The 23183-nt window shown below is 47.0% G+C and overlaps 1 protein-coding gene across 3 annotated transcripts in view; it reads left to right on the forward strand.

Annotated features, from left to right (window-relative positions):
• The window catches only part of lrrc1 (leucine rich repeat containing 1), a 281388-nt gene that overhangs the window by 176178 nt on the left and 82027 nt on the right, over window positions 1–23183 (forward strand). For all 3 annotated transcript variants that reach the window (XM_038800456.1, XM_038800454.1, XM_038800457.1), the window contains exons 11-13: window positions 9449–9564; window positions 15927–16099; window positions 21928–22064. In XM_038800456.1, the coding sequence (XP_038656384.1) occupies window positions 9449–9564; window positions 15927–16099; window positions 21928–22064 (426 nt within the window). The remainder of the gene's footprint in view (window positions 1–9448; window positions 9565–15926; window positions 16100–21927; window positions 22065–23183) is intronic.

Consider the following 23183-nt stretch of genomic DNA (forward strand, 5'->3'; position numbering starts at 1 on the left):
TGGACTAATGGTTAGGAGCGCCTATCTCGTAGCGTGCGTTGACTGGAGACTTACTTGGTTGGTGCAGCTGCTAGGCAGGTCACGGTCAAGGGTTGTTTCGAGCTGCTGAGAGACCCTGCCAAGAAGAACAAATTGAACTTGGGGACTCTATTTTATAGTCCCCAGGGGCTTGGCGCCCTTTTTGGCGGACCCCGTACCAGGTTCCAATTGATTGGACCACGTTCTAATCGATTGGTTTGATTTCCCCAATACTGGGGCTGTTCCCTGATCGCTGGGCGGTTCCTAAGTGTCCGTTGGCCTTCCTTTGTGTTGGCTCCCGCTGGCGCCGAGGAGTCTGGCTTGGCCTCGATTATCTTAAATGTTTCCAATTGTTCCCGGGGATCGCTCATCAATATGTAGATGGTTGTTAGTTTCAGTGTTGTCTGGGTTTCTGCAAGTTCTAATATACAGGAGATTTTGCACCTGCTTGTTTTCCTGCATTTGGCCATTTCTCCATGCATTCTTAGAGGATCTCCATTTTAATAAATGGGAAATGAGGAAATGGCTGAGGAACTGAACAGGTTTTTTGGGTCGGTCTTCACAGTGGAAGACACAAATAACATGCCAGCGACTGATAGAAATGAGGCTATGACAGGTGAGGACCTTGAGAGGATTGTTATCACTAAGGAGGGAGTGATGGGCAAGCTAATGGGGCTAAAGGTAGACAAGTCTCTTGGCCCTGATGGAATGCATCCCAGAGTGCTAAAAGAGATGGCCTGGGAAATTGCAGATGCACTAGTGATAATTTACCGAAATTCACTGGACTCTGGGGTGGTCCCGATGGATTGGAAATTAGCAAACGTGACGCCACTGTTTAAAAAAGGAGGTAGGCAGAAAGCAGGAAATTATAGGCCAGTGAGCTTATCTTCGGTAGTAGGGAAGATGCTGGAATCTATCATCAAGGAAGAAATAGCGAGGCATCTGGATAGAAATTGTCCCATTGGGCAGACGCAGCATGGGTTCGTAAAGGGCAGGTCATGCCTAACTAATTTAGTGGAATTTTTTGAGGACATTACCAGTGCAGTAGATAACGGGGAGCCGATGGATGTGGTATATCTGGATTTCCAGAAAGCCTTTGACAAGGTGACACACAAAAGGTTGCTGCATAAGATAAAGATACATGGCATTAAGGGTAAAGTAGTAGCATGGATAGAGGATTGGTTAATTAATAGAAAGCAAAGAGTTGGGATAAATGGGTGTTTCTCTGGTTGGCAATCAGTAGCTAGTGGTGTCCCTCAGGGATCCGTGTTGGGCCCACAATTGTTCACAATTTACATAGATGATTTGGAGTTGGGGACCAAGGGCAATGTGTCCAAGTTTGCAGATGACACTAAGATGAGTGGTAAAGCAAAGCATGCAGAGGATACTGGAAGTCTGCAGAGGGATTTGGATAGGTTAAGTGAATGGGCTAGGGTCTGGCAGATGGAATACAATGTTGACAAATGTGAGGTTATCCATTTTGGTAGGAATAACAGCAAACGGGATTATTATTTAAACGATAAAATATTAAAGCATGCCGCTGTTCAGAGAGACTTGGGTGTGCTAGTGCATGAGTCACAGAAGGTTGGTTTACAAGTGCAACAGGTGATTAAGAAGGCAAATGGAATGTTGTCCTTCATTGCTAGAGGGATGGAGTTTAAGACTAGGGAGGTTATGTTGCAATTGTATACGGTGTTAGTGCGGCCACACCTGGCGTATTGTGTTCAGTTTTGGTCTCCTTACTTGAGAAAGGACGTACTGGCGCTGGAGGGTGTGCAGAGGAGATTAACTAGGTTAATCCCAGAGCTGAAGGGGTTGGATTATGAGGAGAGGTTGAGTAGACTGGGACTGTACTCGTTGGAATTTAGAAGGATGAGGGGGGATCTTATAGAAACATTAAAAATTATGAAGGGAATAGATAGGATAGATGCGGGCAGGTTGTTTCCACTGGCGGGTGACAGCAGAACTAGGGGACATAGCCTCAAAATAAGGGGAAGTAGATTTAGGACTGAGTTTAGGAGGAACTTCTTCACCCAAAGGGTTGTGAATCTATGGAATTCCTTGCCCAGTGAAGCAGTTGAGGCTCCTTCATTACATGTTTTTAAGGTAAAGATAGATAGTTTTTTGAAGAATAAAGGGATTAAGGGTTATGGTGTTCGGGCCGGAAAGTGGAGCTGAGTCCACAAAAGATCAGCCATGATCTAATTGAATGGCGGAGCAGGCTCGAGGGGCCAGATGGCCTACTCCTGCTCCTAGTTCTTATGTTCTTATGTTCTTAAAGTCGGGAAGTGGCCAACCCAGGTGGCTACACTTGCAAGTCTGACTGATGATCTTTAATTGGTTGTTAGTTTAATTCTTAGCACACTGAGCATTGTTCAGGAAGTACTGCCCAATTGCGGACTCGCATCTAATTATAGAAACTGGTCCGACTTTTCTGGTCATTCGTGCCAACAGGATTATCTTGTTCCACTGGCAGCGCACTCCCTCCTGCATGTTTCCCGGCGGCTTGGGGTGGCTTTACTTGTAAGGGAATAGAGTATAAAAATAGGGCAGCCCTGCTTAAACTGTTCAAGGTGCTAGTTAGACCACAGCTGGAATAGTGTGAACAGTTTTGGTCCAATTATCTAAGGAAAGATATACTGGTATTGGAGGCAGTCCAGAGAAGCTAGGTTGATCCTGGGTCTGGAGGAGAGACTTTCTTATGAGGAGAGGTTGAGTAGGTTGGGCCTCTATTCATTGGAGTTTAATAGAATGAGAGATGACCCTATTGAGACATATAGGATTCTCAGCGGGCTTGATAGGATAGATGCTGAGGGGATGTTTCCTCTTAAGAGAGAGTCTAGGATCAAAGAACAATGCAGCACAGGAATAGGCCCTTCGGCCCTCCAAGCCTGCGCTGATTGCGGCCTATCTAGACCAACTGCCTGTATCCCTCAATACCCCGTCTGTTCACATGTCTATCTAAATAAGTCTTAAAGGTCTCTAACATATCTGCCTCAACTACCTCACTTGGCAGTGCATACCAGGTCACCACCACTCTGTGTATATAAAAAAAAAATTCCCGCTCATCTCCACTGAACCTATCCCCCCTCAACTTGAACTTGTGCCCCCTTGTAATTCCATCCTGGAAAAAGCCTCCAACTGTTCACCCTATCTATACCCCTCATAATTTATAAACTAATATCAGACCGCCCCTCAGCCTCTCTCTCACAAGTAGGCTGACATTAACACCGCAATGAAGTTACTGTGAAAGTCCCCTAGTCGTCATATTCTGACACCTGTTCGGGTACACAGAGGGAGAATTCAGAATGTCCAAGTCACCGAACAAGTACATCTTTCGGGACTTGTGAGAGGAAACCAGAGCATCCGAAGGAAACCCACGCAGACACGGGTACAATGTGCAGACTCCGCACAGACAGTGACCCAAGCCGGGAATTGAACCCAGTTCCCTGGCGCTGTACATGGACCTTGGGAACCGTGAGGTCGAATCCTATAATATATGCTACAATGCAGCTTGTTACTCTAATGCAAGCCGAACAGATGTTTCTGTAATATGCCTTCAAGCAGAGCTGTTTGGCCATGCTTAGCAGTGGGTCCAACAGACAGGGATTTGGTCCTGTCATTAAGAATGATGAGTATTTTGTCAATAAAGTCACGCTTGTTGCAAATATGGGTTGGTTGTGTGGCTTTCCAATGCCACCAGACTTTTGTGTTTCTTTTTTTTAGAAAATATTTTATTAAGGCATTTAATACTTTAAACATCAAATTCAACAAAAAATTGGTGTGCAATTTTACAGGGGGTGTAAGAACAGAGGTCTGTGGGTTCAAATAGACAGATCTTTGAATGCAGCAGGTCAATGGGTAGCACAGTGGTTAGCACAGTTGCTTCACAGCTGCAAGGTCCCAGGTTCGATTCCAACTTGGGTCACTGTCTGTGCGGAGTCTGCACGTTCTCCCCGTGTCTACGTGGGTTCCCTCCCACAGCCCAAAGATGCAGATTAGGTGGATTGGCCATGATAAATTGTCCTTAGTGTCCAAAAAGGTTAGGTGGGATTACGGGGACGAGGCGCAGGCTTAAGTGGGCTGCTGTTTCCAAGGGCCGGTGCAGACACGTTGGGCTGAATGGCCTCCTTCGCTCTATAAATTCTATGATTCTAAATTGAGAAAGGTGTTTTTTAAAAAAAAAGCATGCAGGCGTAGAGTGCCTATTGGTTCGGCCTCCGCTCTACTATTGTCCCTTTCTGAACACCGCATCATAAAAATGGTAAAAATGGTGCAATCACCCAGAGAAGCTAGGTTGATCCTGGGTCTGGAGGAGAGACTTTCTTATGAGGAGAGGTTGAGTAGGTTGGGCCTCTATTCATTGGAGTTTAATAGAATATGCGATTTATTAGAATGGTACCAGGACGAGAGACTTCCGGCTATGTGATGAGACAGAATAGGTGGGGATTCCACTTGTTGTGGCTGTGTGGTGGAATTCTCGTCTGAGTTGGAGGGTTTGGGTTCAAGCCCCACTCCAGAGACTTGAGCATAATCTTGGCTGCTGCTCCAGCTGTAGTTCCTAGGGAGTGCTGCACTGCAAAAGGTGCCATCTTTTGGATGAAACATTAAACCAACGCCCTGTCTGTCTTGGATATTTGTAAAAGATTCCATGGCACTGCTTGAAGCAGAGCTAGACTCTTGTGGCTCAGTGGTAGAATTCTCGTCTGAGTTGGAGGGTTTGGGTTCAAGCCCCTGGTTCTTGGCCAAAGCTTATCCTCCAACCAACATCACTAAATTACATTATCGGGTGATAAACTCATTACAACACATTGGAGCTTTCAGTCCGCATATTGGCTAACCCTGTTTCCTTCATTATAACAGTTACTAAACTTCAAAAAGTACTTAAATCAAAGCTAAATACTGCGGATGCTGGAGATCTAAAGTGCTGGAAAAAGGCACCGCTGATCTGGCAGCATCCGTGGAGAGAGGACTAGAGTTAATATCTCAAGCTGACTCTTTAACAGCTTGAAGAAGCGTTATCCACAGATGCTGCCATATGTGCAGAGTTTATTTCCCACCATTTTCGGTTTCCGTTTGATAACAGTTGGCTGTAAAGCACTTGAGGGTATCCTGAGGTTATAAAGAGGAACTTTAGAAGTGCAAACCTTTTTAATTTCGAGCAGAGAACGTTAAGGGGAGATTTATTAGAAGCGTTCAAAATTAGGGAGTCTTGTCAAAGTACATGAGAAACCGCCGTACAACAATAGGATCAGGAACCAGAGGGCACAGGTTCAAGATAATTGGCAAAGAAATGCAGGGGAGATGAGAAATATATATATAAAGAGTGAATTGCAATGATCTGGAATGCATTACCTTAATGGATGACAGTGTATTCAGTAATAACTTTACAAGGTCTTTAAAAGAAGACATTTACAGGACTATGGTGAGATGAACAAGCGATTGGATGTAATTGGATAGATTTGCCAACGAGCTGACGCAGGCGCAGCAGCCCAAATGCTGACCTTCTGTGCTGTGATTCAGTGTTCTTTTGTTTGCTTTATAATGCACAGTGGAAGGATTTAGTTATTGGGTCAGCAGTGTAGCCTGTGTACTGCACGTTTATGCATGCGAACATGACATAGAGGCACTTTCATCGATGCCACATTCATTAAATGATAGTCCCCAGGATATTGCTGTGCAAGAAATCAATCTGAGCTCACCAGGCTGCGTGGCGCGCTATAATGACTGCCTTTTTAATCACTTCCTGAGGTCAATTATCTGAGCATTGGAACAGGTGGAGGCCTTATCGCCCCGAGAGCCTTTTCTGCCGTTTAATCAGATCACGATTGATCGATTATGTTCACAGTCTTAAATCCATTTCCCTGAATTTGCTTACCTGTCAAAAATCTGTCCACCTTAATCTTTACAGTTTTCATTGCCCCCTTGCATCCCCGCCATTTAGGGGGAAGAGATTTCCTCTTTTCCACTAATATGGAAAAGGTGCATTTTGATTTTATCTCTGAATAAACTATTTCTACTTTAAGATGGTGCTAACTTGTTTTGGATTCCCTCACCAAAATAATAGTATCCCCCTCAACCATCTACACTTAAGGACTACTAGCCAATTTTATGCAACCTGTCCTCTTGATTTACCAGTTTTACAGTACACAATTCATTTTTTTCAATTAAGGAGCAATTTATTGAGGCCAATCTACCTACCCTGCATATCTTTGGGTTGTGGGGGCGAGACCCACGCAAACATGGGGAGAATATGCAAACTCCACACGGACAGTGACCCAGAGCCGGTAACGAACCTGGGACCTCGTCGCCGTGAGGCAGCAGGGCTAACCCACTGCGCCACCATGCTAAGATTTAACAGTTTTAGCCCTAGTATCATTCTGGTGAATCTGTGCTGTGCTTTCCACAAGCATATTTTGGTTGCGAAGTGAGGTCATCCGCTGAACTGAAGGCACTGCAGATGAAGACTGACCAATGTTTCTTCCTTTATACTCTGCCCCCTGGAAATAAAAGGCAATCCTGTTCTATTGCTTTTAGCCATTGTCCTCGAGGTTTTAGTGATCTGTGTACATAGGTGCTTTCACTCCTCTACAGTTTAACGTTTCTGACCATGAAGAGCATGATTCAATTTATTTTGAATCCAAAGCGGATGACCTCACTCTTGTCTACCTTGAACTCCATTTGCCACAGTGTTGTCCAGTCATTTAATCTGTCTCTGTCCCATTATCGCTTCCTGTTCCCCTTCCTGGTCCCCCCTGCACAACCTAATTTCATGTGCATACTTGGACATACAATACTCCTGTGTGTTATTGTCTGAGAGAGATATGTATTATATCTAATAGCTGAGGCCTCAGTACAGATCCCTAGGGAACACCATCTGTTATATCTTGTCAATTTCCCTTTATCCCTGCTCTCTGTGTCGTACCTCCCAATCAGTGTTGCAAGGTTACCTCCAATTGCAAGTGCCTTAATTTCTGTTCATCTTTTACGCAGCCTTGGTGATGGTGCAGATGTGTGGTTGGAAACTTAGTTCAGTACAAGCACATCATCGAGGTTGTGAATAGTCTTCCTCAGCTTCAGGCAATTGTGACAAATCAAAATGGTGGACAGAATATGAAATTTGTGAGGCTGACTAAAGATGAAGGCTCCTGTCTTCCCCATATTTAGTTAAAGGAAAGTTATTCTGGGGAAAAATCATTGCATGTTCATGGGGTGTGGATGTAGCTGGCTAAGCCAACATTTACTGCCCATTCTATTTGTCATTGGGAAAGTGATGTTGGTGGTGAATTGCCTTCTTAAACTGCTGTAGTCCATGAAGAGTAGGTACACCCAAAGTGCTATTAGGAAGGGAATTCCAGAATTTTGACCCAGTGACCGTGAAGAAATGGCAATATATTTCTAAGTTGGGATGGTGAGTGATTCGGAGGTGTGGGCGATCCCATGGATCTGCTACTCTTTACCTTCTAACTTGTAGAGGAGCTGTCAAAGGAGCCTTGCTCAGTTGCTGCAGTGTTTTTGTAGATGGTACACACTGCTGCCACTGTGCATTGGTGGTGGAGGGAGTGAATGTTGAAGGCGATGGAAAGGGTGCCAATCAAGTGGCTGTGTTGCCCTAATGGGGTCGGGCTTCTTCAGCATTGTTGGAGCAGTACACATCCAGGTAAGTAGGGAATATCCCATAACACTCCTGACTTCTATCTTGTAGATGGTGGACAGGCTTTGGAGCCAGGAGGTGAGTTACTTGCCGCAGAATTCCCAGCTACTTACCTGCTCTTCAATGCATATCAAAAGTATCTTCTGATCAGCTTAACTGCACTCTGTCCAGTCCAGGGCCGGGAGGTAATAGAAGCTTGACATCGCCTATACTTTTGGAAGTGTCAATCCTAGAGTATCAACAGATCCTCATTTTATTTCTGGCAGAGAGCAATTAATCATTCAATAATGTAGGGGCTTTTCACAGTGACTTCATTGAAGCCTACTTGTGACAATAAGCGATTATTATGTTTGTTTCAGTTTTGTGGCCTTACCGTTTCATTTTCATGCTGCCCTTGAACTGGGAATTTGGTAAAGTGACTTGTTTCCTGGACTTTTGTCAGCACTGCTCCATTAACAATTGTGAGTGCATGAGGAAAGCATGCTTTTTCTTTCCTTCTCTCTCTCTTCCACCCTCTCCTGCAAGAATGCCTTTCCAGTGAGGAATTGACTGTGAGGAAGTGACTTGTTCCATCTTGCTGTTTCCCAGCTTTCCAAGTTGCCCCCCCCCCCCCAACATGATGAATTACACCAAGTTTGACTGCATTGTCAGGGGGAGCAGCACGTTGGATTATTTCCTATGAGTGGGGGAGGGGGGGGGAGAAAGAAATAAACAGGTCACTTAAACCTAATGTGTTCTTCACAGCTTGATCAATGTTGGTGCTGCTAGAGAGGTCGGGGAGTTACTTGCCTACCTAGCATGGCAGAATGATGGGTGATCAGAGGATCAAGGAGGAGAGAAGACCAGAGATTGCTTTTTCCTAAAAAAAAATCAAAAATTGTTTAAATCCAGATGGTGATTATTGTGAAGGTTAAAGCTGTGTCTATTTTGACAGTCACACCAACTGCAGTCACTTCAGAAGGCTGATCAAGTTTCTTTCCACTGTTCGACCTGACTGCTTTGTACACTAAATCACCTGACAGTTTCAGACATCATGAAACTCGATCACCTACCAATGTTTACAGCTTTTCTGATTCAAGCAGGCTTCACATTTTGTTCAAAATTGGCTGCTCAGCATTGGTAAATTCTCCAATCGTTATTTTCAGTTGGACTTGGTTGGACTGTGGATGAATACATTACCTTAAAACTAGCCAATCTTGTCTCCTGTTTAAGCTTGCAAGTAGTCAGTAAAAACCTTGACTCAAATCTATGGTGGTGAACTTGATTGGCTTTCTGCTTGCTCTGGTGTCTGTGGGGCAGTAGTTGGGTTGACGTGTGGCTCTGTCTGAGACAGGTAGTTGAATAATGCTCCACAATGTGAGATGACTTTATATAATTCCAAGACTTCAGTGTGATTGGAGGCTTACCTTGCTTGATGACATCACTGCTGAGTGCATAGAGATCCTCTTGACCTGGTGCCAGATTTAAGCTGACATTGGGAAAGGAGAATACAATGCCACAGTGTTCGCTAGATCTTTACGGGCAACTTTCTTCAAGGTTCACGGTTAGCACCTGCACTTCACTGCTGCCCACAACATTTGGGCCAATTATTAATTTATATTCAGTCACTGGTATTGGTTGCGGGCACTGTTATTGTGGCCCAGCTATTTGTGCTTGTTATGTGTCATAGTAAATTGAAAATTCTAAATTAGGATCACAATGAAGAAGGTAAATTCTAATCCTTTGAGACAGCAAAGAAAATGGAGGTTTTCCTAACCTTTCTGGTTTCAAATGCAGATTGGTGGTTGCTGTAGCCTTAACGTCTTCAGTCTACGAGATAACAGATTAACAAGAATCCCGGCAGACATTTCTCAGGCTACTGAGCTTCACGTGTTGGACTTGGCTGGAAACAGGTAGGTGTATTTTGGAGGTAACGGGTTCCCACATTTGGCATGCTTACTTGTATTGTTGCTGGAGTTGATAAGAACAGTACACAGTGAAAATTAGTACACTCTTTCAGACGACAATGCTGCTGGTGAAACACAGAGCATTTATGTGTCAATTTATGTGTCAAACACAGGTTTAAAAAGTGCACAGACCTAAACAGTAAATAAATTGTCTTGAAATTCATTGTGCAGTGTCTGGGAGCTTTAAAAATGCATCTGTCACCTTAATGAACACGGATATGAGTTCTATAGCAATCACTCTCTCTTAAAAATCCAATATTGCTGTAGTCTCTAAAATCCAACAAAGAGTGACCGTTACAACCGAGCTCTCCTGTGAACAAACCTTCCTTTAATCCATGCAGTTTTCCATGACAACAGCAAATGCAGAGACCAAGGTCACCCAATAATGTGAGAAAATGACTGCCATCGCTCGCTTTCATTTGCAACATAATGAGAGGGGGTGTAATCGTGTATCAAGCTGTCTCACGCCACAAAATGCTGGATAAAGTGGAACCAATTAAGTACTTTATTGCACACAGTCTGGAAATGCCTCAGTCTCCCGTTAGACACCTGATTGTTGATCATGCAGAGACTTCCGGGCTGTGAGCAACCTCACCACGCCTTTGAACCTCCACGCCTGCACCATTTAACCGACTCCCAACAAGAGGAGGAACAATTCTTTGATAAGGAGCCACTGCAATCTGACATCTTCTGTCAATAAATGTGGACAAAGCAGCAGTGGGGCATTTGCTAATCTGAACGATAACACAGGCAGTGCATTGAGCAGGGGGAATTCTAAGACATAGGCCCTTTTTCTGCAGCTATTCTGTACCTCTGCATCCTTCCCAGCTCAACTCCTCCACAGATCAGCACACCACAAACTGCTGCCTGGATGGCGAGACCCTGGCCCCTCTGTTGGTCCCGCTGGTATCCAGGCAGACAAACTCTCCCTTATTTTAAGGATAGGGTATGTTTTGGATCGTATGTGAGCGGGGTGGGATGTATGTGTGTGAGTGAGTGGGGTGAGGTGTGTTTGTTTATATATACGCAGGTACGCGAGTGGGATGTGGGTGTGTGTGCGTGCAAGTAGTGTGAGTACGCGCACGTGAGTGGGGATGTGTGTGTGTGCATGTACGAAGGGGGTGTGTGCGCATGAGTGGGATGCATATGTCTGCGTAAACGCATGAGTGGGGTGTATTTGCATGCTCAACTGTGGGGGGGGGGTGTGCACGAGTGGGGGGGGTGCTTGAGAGAGGGGTGGGTGTGTATATGTGTGTGTGAGAGCAAAGGATGTGTCTGTGAGCGAGGGGTATTTGTGTTTGTGTGAACAGGGGGTGTTTGTCTGTCTGTGTGTGCGAGGGTGTTTGTGTGTGAACGAGGGGTGTTTGTGTGTGTGTGTGAACGAGGGGAGTTTGTGTGTGTGTGTGAACGAGGGGTGTTTGTGTGTGTGTGTGAACGAGGGCTGTTTGTGTGTGTGTGTGAACGAGGGGTGCGTGTGTGTGAACGAGGGGTGTTTGTGCGTGTGTGTGTGTGAACGAGGGGTGTTTGTGTGAACGAGGGCTGTTTGTGTGTGTGTGAACGAGGGGTGTTTGTGCATGTGCGTGCATGAGCATGGGGTGTTTGTGAGCAAGGTGTGTTTGTGGGTGTGTGTGAGCAAGAGGGGTTTGTGTGTTTGTGTGCGTGAGTGAAAGGTGTGTGTGAGTGGCTGGGGTGTGTGAGTGGCTGGGGTGTGAGTGGGTGGGTGGAGGTGGGGTGTGAGTGGGTGGGTGGAGGTGGGGTGTGAGTGGGTGGGTGGAGGTGGGGTGTGAGTGGGTGGGTGGAGGTGGGGTGTGAGTGGGTGGGTGGAGGTGGGGTGTGAGTGGGTGGGTGGAGGTGGGGTGTGAGTGGGTGGGTGGAGGTGGGGTGTGAGTGGGTGGGTGGAGGTGGGGTGTGAGTGGGTGGGTGGAGGTGGGGTGTGAGTGGGTGGGTGGAGGTGGGGTGTGAGTGGGTGGGTGGAGGTGGGGTGTGAGTGGGTGGGTGGAGGTGGGGTGTGAGTGGGTGGGTGGAGGAGGGGTGTGAGTGGGTGGGTGGAGGCGGGGTGTGAGTGGGTGGGTGGAGGCGGGGTGTGAGTGGGTGGGTGGAGGCGGGGTGTGAGTGGGTGGGTGGAGGCGGGTTGTGAGTGGGTGGGTGGAGGCGGGGTGTGAGTGGGTGGGTGGAGGCGGGGTGTGAGTGGGTGGGTGGAGGCGGGGTGTGAGTGGGTGGGTGGAGGCGGGGTGTGAGTGGGTGGGTGGAGGCGGGGTGTGAGTGGGTGGGTGGAGGCGGGGCTGTGGGTAGGTGGAGGTGAGGCTGTGAATGGGTGGAGGTAGGGGGTGAGGTGGGGGTGAGTGAGGGGGTGAGGGGCTGGGGGTGAGTGAGGGGGTGGGGCCTGTGTGAGGGGGTTGAGGGGATGGGCTGAGTGTGGGGCTGGGGGGCAGTGACGAGCTGGGGGCGGGTGAGGGGGTGCGGGGTGAGGGGGTGGGGGGTGAGTGAGGGGGGTGGGGGGTGAGTGAGGGGGTGGGGGGTGAGTGAGGGGGTGGGGGGGTGAGTGAGGGGGTGGGGGGGTGAGTGAGGGGGTGGGGGGGTGAGTGAGGGGGGTGGGGGGGTGAGTGAGGGGGTGGGGGGGTGAGTGAGGGGGTGGGGGGGTGAGTGAGGGGGTGGGGGGGTGAGTGAGGGGGTGGGGGGGTGAGTGAGGGGGGTGGGGGGTGAGTGAGGGGGTGGGGGGTGAGTGAGGGGGTGGGGGGGTGAGTGGGGGGGTGAGTGAGGGGGTGGGGGTGAGGGGTTGGGGGGTGAGTGAGGGGGTGGGGGGGTGAGGGGTTGGGGGGTGAGTGAGGGGGTGGGGGGTGAGGGGGTGGGGGGTGAGTGAGGGGGTGGGGGGTGAGGGGGTGGGGGTGAGTGAGGGGGTAAGGGTGAGTGAGGGGGTAAGGGAGTGAGGGGGTAAGGGGGGGTGGGGGTGAGTGGGGGGTGTGAGGGGGTGGGGGGTGGGTGAGCGGGGGTGGGGGGCTGGGTGTGGGTGAGGGGGTGGGAGCTGAGTGAGGGGGTGAGGGGGGTGGGGGCTGAGTGAGGGGGGTGGGGGATGAGTGAGGGGGATGGGGATGAGTGAGGGGGTGGGGGGTGAGGGAGGGGGTGGGGGGTGAGGGAGGGGGTGGGGGGGGGGTGAGGGAGGGAGTGGGTGGGGGGGTGAGGGTGGGGGGGGGAGAGGGGGTCCGCGAGAGAGGAGGGGGAGAGGGGGTCCGCCAGAGAGGAGGGGGAGAGGGGGTCCGCCAGAGAGGAGGGGGAGAGGGGTCCGCCAGAGAGGAGGGGGGGAGGGGGTCCGCCAGAGAGGAAGGGGGAGAGGGGGTCCGCCAGGGAGGAGGGGGAGAGGGGGTCCGCCAGAGAGGAGGGGGAGAGGGGGTCCGCCAGAGAGGAGGGGGAGAGGGGGTCCGCCAGAGAGGAGGGGGAGAGGGGGTCCGCCAGAGAGGAGGGGGAGAGGGGGTCCGCCAGAGAGGAGGGGGGAGAGGGGGTCCGCCAGAGAGGAGGGGGGAGAGGGGGTCCGCCAGGGAGGAGGGGGAGAGGGGGTCCGCCAGGGAGGAGGGGGAGAGGGGGTCCGCCAGAGAGGAGGGGGAGAGGGGGTCCGCCAGAGAGGAGGGGGAGAGGGGGTCCGCCAGGGAGGAGGGGGAGAGGGGGTCCGCCAGAGAGGAGGGGGGAGGGAGTCCGCCAGAGAGGAGGGGGGGAGGGGTCCGCCAGAGAGGAGGGGGGGAGGGGGTCCGCCAGAGAGGAGGGGGGAGGGGGTCCGCCAGAGAGGAGGGGGTCCGCCAGAGAGGAGGGGGTCCGCCAGAGAGGAGGGGGTCCGCCAGAGGAGGAGGGGGTCCGCCAGAGAGGAGGGGGTCCGCCAGAGAGGAGGGGGTCCGCCAGAGAGGAGGGGGTCCGCCAGAGAGGAAGGGGGTGAGGGGGTCCGCGAGGGGAGGAGGGGGTGAGGGGGTCCGCGAGGGGGTGAGGGGGTCCGCGAGGGGGGGAGGGGGTCCGCGAGGGAGGAGGGGGAGGGGGTCCGCGAGGGAGGAGGGGAGGGGGTCCGCGAGGGAGGAGGGGAGGGGGAGGGGGCCCGCGAGAGAAGAGAGGTGAGGGGTCCGCGAGAGAGGAGGGGGTGAGGGGGTCCGCGAGAGAGGAGGGGGTGAGGGGGTCCGCGAGAGAGGAGGGGGTGAGGGTGGGGGTGAGGGGGTCCGCGAGAGAGGAGGGGGTGAGGGGGTCCGCGAGAGAGGGGGCTGGTGAGCATGTGTGCGAGAGAGAGAACGGGTGTGAGCATGAGAGAGGGAGGGTTAGCGCATGAGGGCGGGGGGGGGGGGGGGGGGGGGGTGAGTGCCCTTGAGGGAGAGTGGAGTGGAGCACGAAAAAGTTAGTTTGGGTGGGGGGTGTCCGATATAAGAATCCGCTATCCAGCATGAATCCTCCCATTGAAAATGACAAAGTTAAACTTAAATATACCAGATTCCCCACAGCAAAAGTGGGTCCTACTTGCAGCCGTGAATATTAAGGGACCATGGGAGGCTGATTTGGCCAGGAGTTAAAGTCTTTGTGACTGTTTGTCCCTTCCTAATTCCTAATATATGCAAAGATATAGCAAGAAAAGACTTGTTTTATTTGATTTCTCTGCTTGCACCTATTTGCGGCAAAAGAGGGACGTTGACATTAAGAGAATTCTTGAGGTTCCCTGATGCACTTGGGAAGTGCCTGGGGTTCTACGGCCGGAGAGGTTAGGAAACCCTGTTTTGGGTAATGAAATTTGAATAGCTATCTCAAAAAGTGTGTCTCACAAGTGCCATTTATTGCTACCTGAACCCTACCACCAGTTAGTAATCTTGCAAAATTTGTTGACTTTGATTTTTTTTAAATGAAGGGAAAGTGGGATTGCTGCTGACAGTAAGCGTTTAGAAATACATTGCCTGGTCAGAACTGAGATTTTACGTGGGAGGAATCGACATGAGGAGCAGCGTTTAAAATGAAGTCAAATTGAATTAAGGTTGAAGCCTTAAATCAGCCTTAAATTGGTGCTTGATTCAGTTTATGATGCATGTTGAGTGATTTTCTGCTGGGGTGTGTACCTGTCGAAGGTGTGAGGCCTCCACTGGTTAAATAGTATTCTGACTTTCACCATCTTAAGTTCACACTAAAGTAATGGCGGATGAAGTAATGAATGGCTGTCTCCAGATGCATTACTGCGGTAATATGTGGGGCTTTCAGGAAAGGGGGGAGGAAATTGTTGGGGAACTGGCTTTGTATTATGTACAAGTATTTGCTGCCTCATCTGGTGTGTGAGGTATGCCCTGTACAATATGGCAGATTTACAAGAAGCGAAACTTATTGTAACCAATCCATTGCAAGGAGGAGGATTTATGGTGTGTGGAACCACTGGCTTATAGTCAGAATTCATGTGTTCACTTTCGATTATTTTCTTTTTCAATGCAGAACTTTACACATTAAAATTAAAACAAAAGAACTCTTCAAATAATTCATGAAGATCAAAGCAAATGACTGCAGATGATGGGATCTGAAACAGAAACAGAAAATGCTGGACAATCTCAGCAGATCTGACAGCATCTCGCGCTTTGACAGCGCATCATCTCGACTCGAAATATTAGCTCCCCCTCTCTCTCTCCCCGCAGATGCTGTCAGCCCTGCTGAGATTGTCCCGAATTCTCTTTTTGTCTTAAATAATTCAAGTCCCCTAGTAACTTTTGAGTTGCAGCTTGTGATGAAGTATTAGTCCACCGAAATGTGAACTGTTAATTATCATTTCATTTTATGAAGCACACGACAGTGCCCAGGTGAGAGAGATGACTCCCAGTGTACATCTATGGGTACTTTGGCACCAGTTCCTGAAACACTGTATGGCTGTGTTTAAGCCTGCTTTTCCCATGTGAACTTTTCCCCTAGTGGCAGATTACACTTGTCTCTGCTTGTCGCTTCTTCCTGACGCTCCAATAGATGATTTGCTTATTAACCAGCTTAGGGGCTGATTTAGCACACTGGGCTAAATCGCTGGCTTTTAAAGCAGACCAAGGCAGACCAGCAGCACAGTTCAATTCCCGTACCAGCCTCCCCGAACAGGTGCTGTAATGTGGCGACTAGGGGCTTTTCACAGTAACTTCATTGAAGCCTACTCGTGACAATAAGCGATTTTCATTTTCATTTCATAGAAGTTGAGAACTCTGTCACGTGAAGAAAGAAATACGCAAAAGTGATTGAAATGGCACTTCAGAACAACTGAGGTGCTGTCCCACTGAACTGTCAGAACGTTTTATTTACACTGTATTGCCACCTTCTTTTGTTCAACACAGGCTCATGTACTTGCCGTTGTCACTGACCACCTTGAAGTTGAAGGCCCTTTGGCTGTCTGAAAACCAGTCCCAGCCTCTTCTAACTTTCCAGACTGACATTGATGTGGAAACACGCGAAAAGGTTCTCACCTGTGTACTGCTTCCTCAACTGCCTTCCGAACAGAACAACCACGGTACGGTATCTGCCACTAGTAAAACAATAATGTTCTCGGCACAAAAAAGAAAGATTTTTAAGAGGCTAGATGCATTTCTGTTAACTTTCTTTCAGATCTAGATTGCTTGCAGCATAGAGGAATCATTTTTTACATTTGTTTATGCATCTCGACCTCCTTTCCTCTTTCCACTTGCTCAGTATCCCGTTTCAAAGTCTACGTCACCCTTGATCTGCTCCCCCTTCTGCTTTTGCTTTGTGGCGATATTGAAAAGTTATGCGCAATTCCTTGGATTAGATCCGTAAAATGTCACCGGGGGGGGGGGAAAGGGAAAGTCAGCTGGAATTGCCTCTCGAGCCCATCATGACACTATATGTTGTTGCTCGGGTTTCACTGCACTCTTTAGTGTTACCTAACAATTGCTCAGCAATGCTTTTGGGTTACAGTCACGCCCCTTCTTTGTGGGCAATCTGTTTCAAAAACATTCCAAATGTGAATTTGAATTTCTGTACTACACTGCCATCGTTGATACGTAACCTGGAATGTTCAGCTGATTTCTCTCTCTCACCTCTGGGTCAGAATATTATTGATACAAGCCCCCCCCCCCCACAAATTCCATTGTTGTAGATAGTCAATATCACATATGATGGGCCTGATTCACAAACCCAACACTTGATCTGAGCTGCATTCAACATAAGTTACTTGGATGCATTGAGGTAGAAATGAATACATGTTTCACCCGTTGTTTGGGAACACAATAGGTACAATGTGTACCAATTCCTGGATGCAAGCTCCTGCACCCGTGCTGCCAACTAGGCCATGTTGGCCCTTTGGAGCTTGTAGGCCTCCCTAGTGAGGAGGACTACGCTGACAGGGGGGTTCTGTCTTTTGGACAAGATGCCAAACCTGTCTGTTCAGAGGTGTTGCTCTGCTGTCTCAGATAATATTTATCTCTTGACCATCATCACTAAAACAGCGGTCATTTACCTTGTATATGGTCGTGGTAGTTTCCTGTGTGCAAATTGGTTGTCACATTTGCCTTTGTTACGAAAAGGATTACACTTCAGAAATACTCATACCGTCCCTCATTTCCTTCCTGTTCTTCATCGTGACAGATGATTAGAGATTTTGGCAATGACCCCTCTAACGCCATTCCCCATTTCAGTATGGGGAAGAGCTTTGCTTCCGCGTGGAACCTCTGTGGCCCGGCTGAGGTTCTCAGTTCACTGTGTTGGGAATACTCGCTGCAAACCAATATTCTGAAAACTATAAGATGAAAATTTGCTGAGCTCATAAGGTCCAGCAGTATTTTCAGGTAAATTGTACTGACTTCAAGTCAGTAATACATGGATTGATACTTCAGCAAGGCATAGCAACTTAACTGCATCTTCAGTCAGTAGCCTTAACTTTTCTGTGCAGCCTTAATCATGGAATGGTTACAGCACAGAAGGAGGCCATTTGGCCTGTCGTGCCTGTGTCATCTCTCTGCAAGAGCAGATCATCTAGTCCCACTGCCGCACCTTTTCCCCTTGGTTTACTCTCAGTACATTTGAAAGCCTCAAGTTGCTCTTGCTTCTTCATCCCCATAAATCTGTGTCTTCTGGTTCTTCAACGAATATCTATTCAGTTCGGATGCCTCATAATTTTGAACTCCATTAAGTGGGTAAATAAGCAAATGCACAGGGGAGGGGAAGGAAAGGCTACTTTGAAGTTCAATGTTTTTGTTGCAATTTTGTTGGCTCATGTTGAGCAACTTAAATACCAGGCACGCAGACTATCAGCTATCTTATCTTTCTGTGATCTGGAAACATTCCTGGTATGCTGCTGAAATGCACCCTCCACCTCGTTTTCAATTAGTTTCCCTCGCACTCAACAGTGAATTCAGCCCATGTGATTGGAAGCAATTAAATGAACAATGACTTGCAATCGTGCATCCCATCCAGTAGCCAAAATGTCCACTCCCTCCACCACCAGCAACTGAAAAGGCTCCTTCTGTAGTGCCTTCCAAACCCCTAATAACCCATGCCAACTTGTTCACAGGCAGTGTTGCATAGGAATTTCCAAGTTGCCCTTTTAAGTCACCAACCTGGAGGTACCGTCGCTATTCCTTCATCGTGGCTGGATCAAAATCATGGATCTACCTATCCAGCAGGCTTGGAGGCCTACCTTCGCTGCAAAGACCACATCACTTCAACAAAAAGGCTCACCACTGCTTTCTTGAGAGCAACTAAGGGATGGGAATAAATGTCAGTTTTACCAGTGATATTCCAAACAAAATGAAAGAAGAAAACTTTCACTGCCTGGGCTCTTTCCGCTTCTATTACACTGTCAGACTTTCTATTTAACTTGAAATTTCTTATTTATTTCACTGAAAAGTGTCACCGACCCAGTTGCTGTTCTTCTATTTCCACTTCCCCTGCTTAGATGATATTCTTTGCAACACCTTGAGATTTCTGATGGTTCTTTTTCTTTTGAGGGAAGGGGTTTGTGTCCAAGGGTTGTATTTTAGAACACAATCAATTTGCAGAGGGTTAAAAATAAAGGCCACGGGTTGGAGAATTAATGTTAAAACCAGACAAACCAGTACGATCAGGGGCGTTGAGCAATTCATCCTGTCTCAGGTGACTAAATAAATATTGTGGTGGGTATGATTCTGTTCAAATTAACCTGCATCATGTGTCGATGGAGGGCATAACTTTGGGAAGACAAAATTTGTTTTAAAACTGCATCAAAACTGGGTCCTAATGTTGCAGCCTTGACTTATGTTGAGACTAATTGGGCAGTAGCAACAGACTCCTGAATGTAAGGTGCTTAGTCCACTTATGGTGACTAGCATCCCTGTACCGAAGAAAATATCAAGACACCCTGTACTTGTAACCATCTGATTGAGACTGACTAATGTGTCTTCCAGGTATCATCTTTCCCAGTGATCAGAATCCTTATCACTGCTCATGAAGGAGTTTCAGAAGTAACCTCAGTTTTTAGCTACTGAGGCAAAAAGATAAATTAATCTCTTTGCCAATTGCAGCCAATGCTTTTGTTCATGTCTATGAGGTTTCCCAATCCATGAACTGAACAAAATCATATTGTACCTCCTAACCCATTCATCTCCTCTCACTAGCTTAATTTATGTACTGGCTAAATGGTTCTCCAGTCTATAAATAATGGTTTTAATGAGACCGTAATCATGTATGGTACATATATAAATAAACAATTTATTACATCTGCCCAGCTGCATGACCTAGAAGAAGGGCATAATCACTCTCAAATTGCTGAATTTAAATAGACGCTCTTCCTGCATTCCACAGGAAATATGTTAAGCTGCATTTATCAACATAAGCAAACACACTTTCTTGACCTGAGGGGCTGTTGGGGTTGGGAAAAGGGAGAGGAGAGGGACTAAAAATGGAAGAATAAAGTAAACACCACAGACACAAATGAAAATAAACACAGGAACTAGGAGTATGTTCAAGGAAGTGAATAAATTATCAACATCCTGGGGATTACTATTGACCAGAAATTAACTGGACCAGATATATAAATACTGTGGCTGCAAGAGCAGGTCAGAGGCCAGGAATCCTGCTGTGGATAACTCACCTCCTGACTCCACAAAGCATGTCCACCACCTGCTAGGTACAAGTCAGGAGTGTGCAGGAATATTCTCCACTTGCCTGGACGAGTGCAGCTCCAACAACACTCAAGAAGCTCAACACCATCCAGGACAAAGCAGCCGCTTGATTGAGATCCTATCTGCAAATAGTCACTCCCAGTACCACCTTAGCTCAGTAGCAGCAATGTGTAGCATCGACAAGATGCACTACAGGAACACAACAGGTTTGTTAGACACCACCTTCCAAACCCATGACCAATACCATCTAGAACGACAAGGGCAGCAGACATATGGGAACACCACCATCTGAAATTTCCCCCTCCAAGCCACTCACTATCATAACTTGAAATATATCGGCATTCCTTCACTGTTGCTGGGTCAAACTCTTGGAACTCCTTCCTTAACAACACTGTGGGTGTACCTACACCACATGGACTGTAGTGGTTCATGAAGGCAGCTCACCACCACCTTCTCAAGGAAAATTATGGATGGGTAATAAATGCTGGCCTAGCCAGCAGTGCCCACATTCCATGAATACAGTTTTAACAAGTTGGAAGTGAAATGGATGGTTAGACAATCAGCGCTAACTGATAAATCAACTGTTGCAGTTTTATTTCATAAGGTAACAGCGTGGTTTGCGTAATATTGTGTAAAATGTGCAATTAGTTCATTCCACGTGAATATTTGAACTGGCTAAAAACACATATTTCTGTGATGTATATAGTTATTAATTACATTTTAGAGTTTAAATTCCGTTGCTTCTCAGAACGTATGAATATTTTCTTTCAATGCATTTTGTTGGAATCTCCATTTTCTTTCTCTGTACTTTTTTCAATTTACTTTGTGCCTGTGTAAGTTCCATTGTGCACTTTTTCAATAGCTTCTCTCCACTATTTCCAAGTCCCATTGTGCACGTTTACCCTACACTGCACTTTTTTTTCAACCCTGCTCACATTTCTTTGTCACTTTCCCATATCTTTTCCCATATTGTTATCAAAGCTCATTGGGTTTTTCTTTATATATTTTAAGTCCCTCTTTCGTGCTTTTCCCCCATTCCTAGTCTTTTAAAAGGCATTTTTAAGGGGAAAAAAAAACTCTTGTCATGCAAGCACTTTAAAAAAAAAAAAATTAAAAATCTTTGTACCATGTTGACTTTTTTCAAACACTACTATGATCAAGTCACTCCTGTATGTATTTTTATTGGTGTCTGTGATGTTTACTTTACTACTTCCTTTTTTGATCCCCCTTCTCCCTTCTCCGAATCCCAACGGCCCTTCAGGCCAAGAAAGTGTGTTTCCTAATGTTGAGAAATGCAGCTAAATATTTTCCATGTGGAATGCAGAAAGAGTGTTTCATTTAAGTTGAGCAACTTAAGTGTAATTATTCCTTTCTCTTTCCGAGGAGTAGCTTTTAAAAACTGCAATATTTGAACAAAACAATAGGTGAAATTATGTAAACTTTAACCCTGTCCTCTCGCATCAAAGTCCCATTGCATTTGGATAACAGTCCAGTCTTAGTCATGTAGCACAGTGGTTAACACTGTTGCTTCACAGTGCCAGGGTCCCAGGTTCGGTTCCTGGCTTGTGTCACCCTCTGTGCAGAGTCTGCACGTTCTCCTGAGTCTGCGTGGGTTTCCTCCGGGTGCTCCGGTTTTCTCCTACAAACCCGAAAGATGTGCTCTTAGGTAATTTGGACATTCTGAATTCTCCCTTACTGTATCCGAGCAGGCGCCGGAATGTGGCGACTAGGGGATTTTCACAGTAACTTCATTGCTGTGTTAATGTAAGCCTATTTGTGACAGTAATAAAGATCATAGATTACTGTTGCCTCTGCTCTATTTGGACCAAAGATGAGGAATAAATTTTATATTTAAAATGGATGCTTTTCTAATTTCGTCAGTTTTATAATCAATTATCTACCAACGATCAGATGAAAAGCTGTGAGAAAGCACTAAATAAAGATTTAAGATGCTCAGCAACATAAAACTGGATCAAAAGTCCCAAGGTAACTTTCAGAGGAGCAAAAGGTTCCCCTCATATTATTTTCTCTTTCATAAAGACAAATGTTGAAAGGGTGATCATGCTTTCCTTTTGGATTGCCTTCATTCTAAAACCGAGCAGCTTATAAATAATTTTAAATTGTTTAACAAAAATACAAGGAAGTACAAATTTATAATCAATTTTGGATCCTTTTTATGCAAATTTGTTTCCGTCATTAACTGTGCTAAACCAATTTGCAGCGGATAACTTGCCACGCTGTGGAGCATTGGAAAGTTTGGTGAACGACATGTCTGATGAGATGTGGAATGAACGCGCAATGAACAGAATCAGTGCAATACGTTTCTTAGATGACGATGATGATGACGATGAAGAAAAGGTAATAGACGAAGAGTTAATTCCCAAATGGTGCAGGAACATCTTTTAAAGCAGTCGAGGAAACCAGTGGTGTTTTCCACAAGTCTGAACTTTTGTTTAACCCTTATGACAGCGAGTGCCAGGGAACCTGCGGCTAAATCCACTTGCTCTTTGGACTTTGTTTGCATTTAGTTAAATCCCGACCAATATCGAAGCAGTGAGAGATTGCAGAGCTCTGAGATGCAGAGGGATCTGGGTATCCTAGTGCATGAATCACTACACATTAGTATGCAGGTGCATCAAGTAATTAGGAAAGCTAATAGAATATTATTGTGTATTGTGAGGGGAATTGATTACAAAAGTAGGAAGTTTACCTTCAGGAGACAGGATATTGGTGAGATCACGTCTGTTTGTGTACAGTATTTAAAGTACAGTCTTTATTTAAAAGAAGGATGTAAAGACATTGGAAGCAGTTCAGAGAAGATTTACAAGACTAATGCCTGAATAGGCCGGATTGTTTGATGAGGAAAGATTGGACAGGCTCGGCTTGAATCCACTTGAATTTAGAAGGGTCAGAGGTGACTTGATTGGAACATCTAAGATCCTGACAGGTTTTGACGGGGTTGATGTGAGGAGGATGTTTCCTCCTGGAAGAATTTTGATTGAAGGGTTACTGTTTAAAAATAAGGGGTCGCCCATTTAAAAACAGGATTGAGGAGAAATCTTTTATCTGAGGGTTGTAGGTTTTTGGAACTCTCTTCCTCCGAAGGTGGTGGAAGCAGAGCCTGTGAATATTTTTAAGGCAGAACTAGATCGACTCTTGATAAGCAAGGGGGTGAAAGTTAATTTGGGGGGCAGGCATGAAAGTAGAGTTGAGGTTACAATCTGGACGGCACAATGGTTCCCGCTGCCTCACAGCGCCAGGGATCCGGGTTCCTCGAGTGACTGTCTGTGTGGAGTTTACACACTCTCACCCGTGGGTGTTCCGGTTTTCTTCCACGGTCCAGGATGTGCAGGTTAGCTGGATTGGCCATGAAAATTGCCCCTTAGTGTCCAAAGGTTGCGTGGGGTTACGGGAATAGGGCAGGGGATTGGGCCTTGATGGGGTGGTCTTTCAAAGGGTCGGTCCAGATTCAATATA

The sequence above is a fragment of the Scyliorhinus canicula genome, chromosome 6, assembly GCF_902713615.1.
Source record: "Scyliorhinus canicula chromosome 6, sScyCan1.1, whole genome shotgun sequence".
NCBI lineage: Eukaryota > Metazoa > Chordata > Chondrichthyes > Carcharhiniformes > Scyliorhinidae > Scyliorhinus > Scyliorhinus canicula.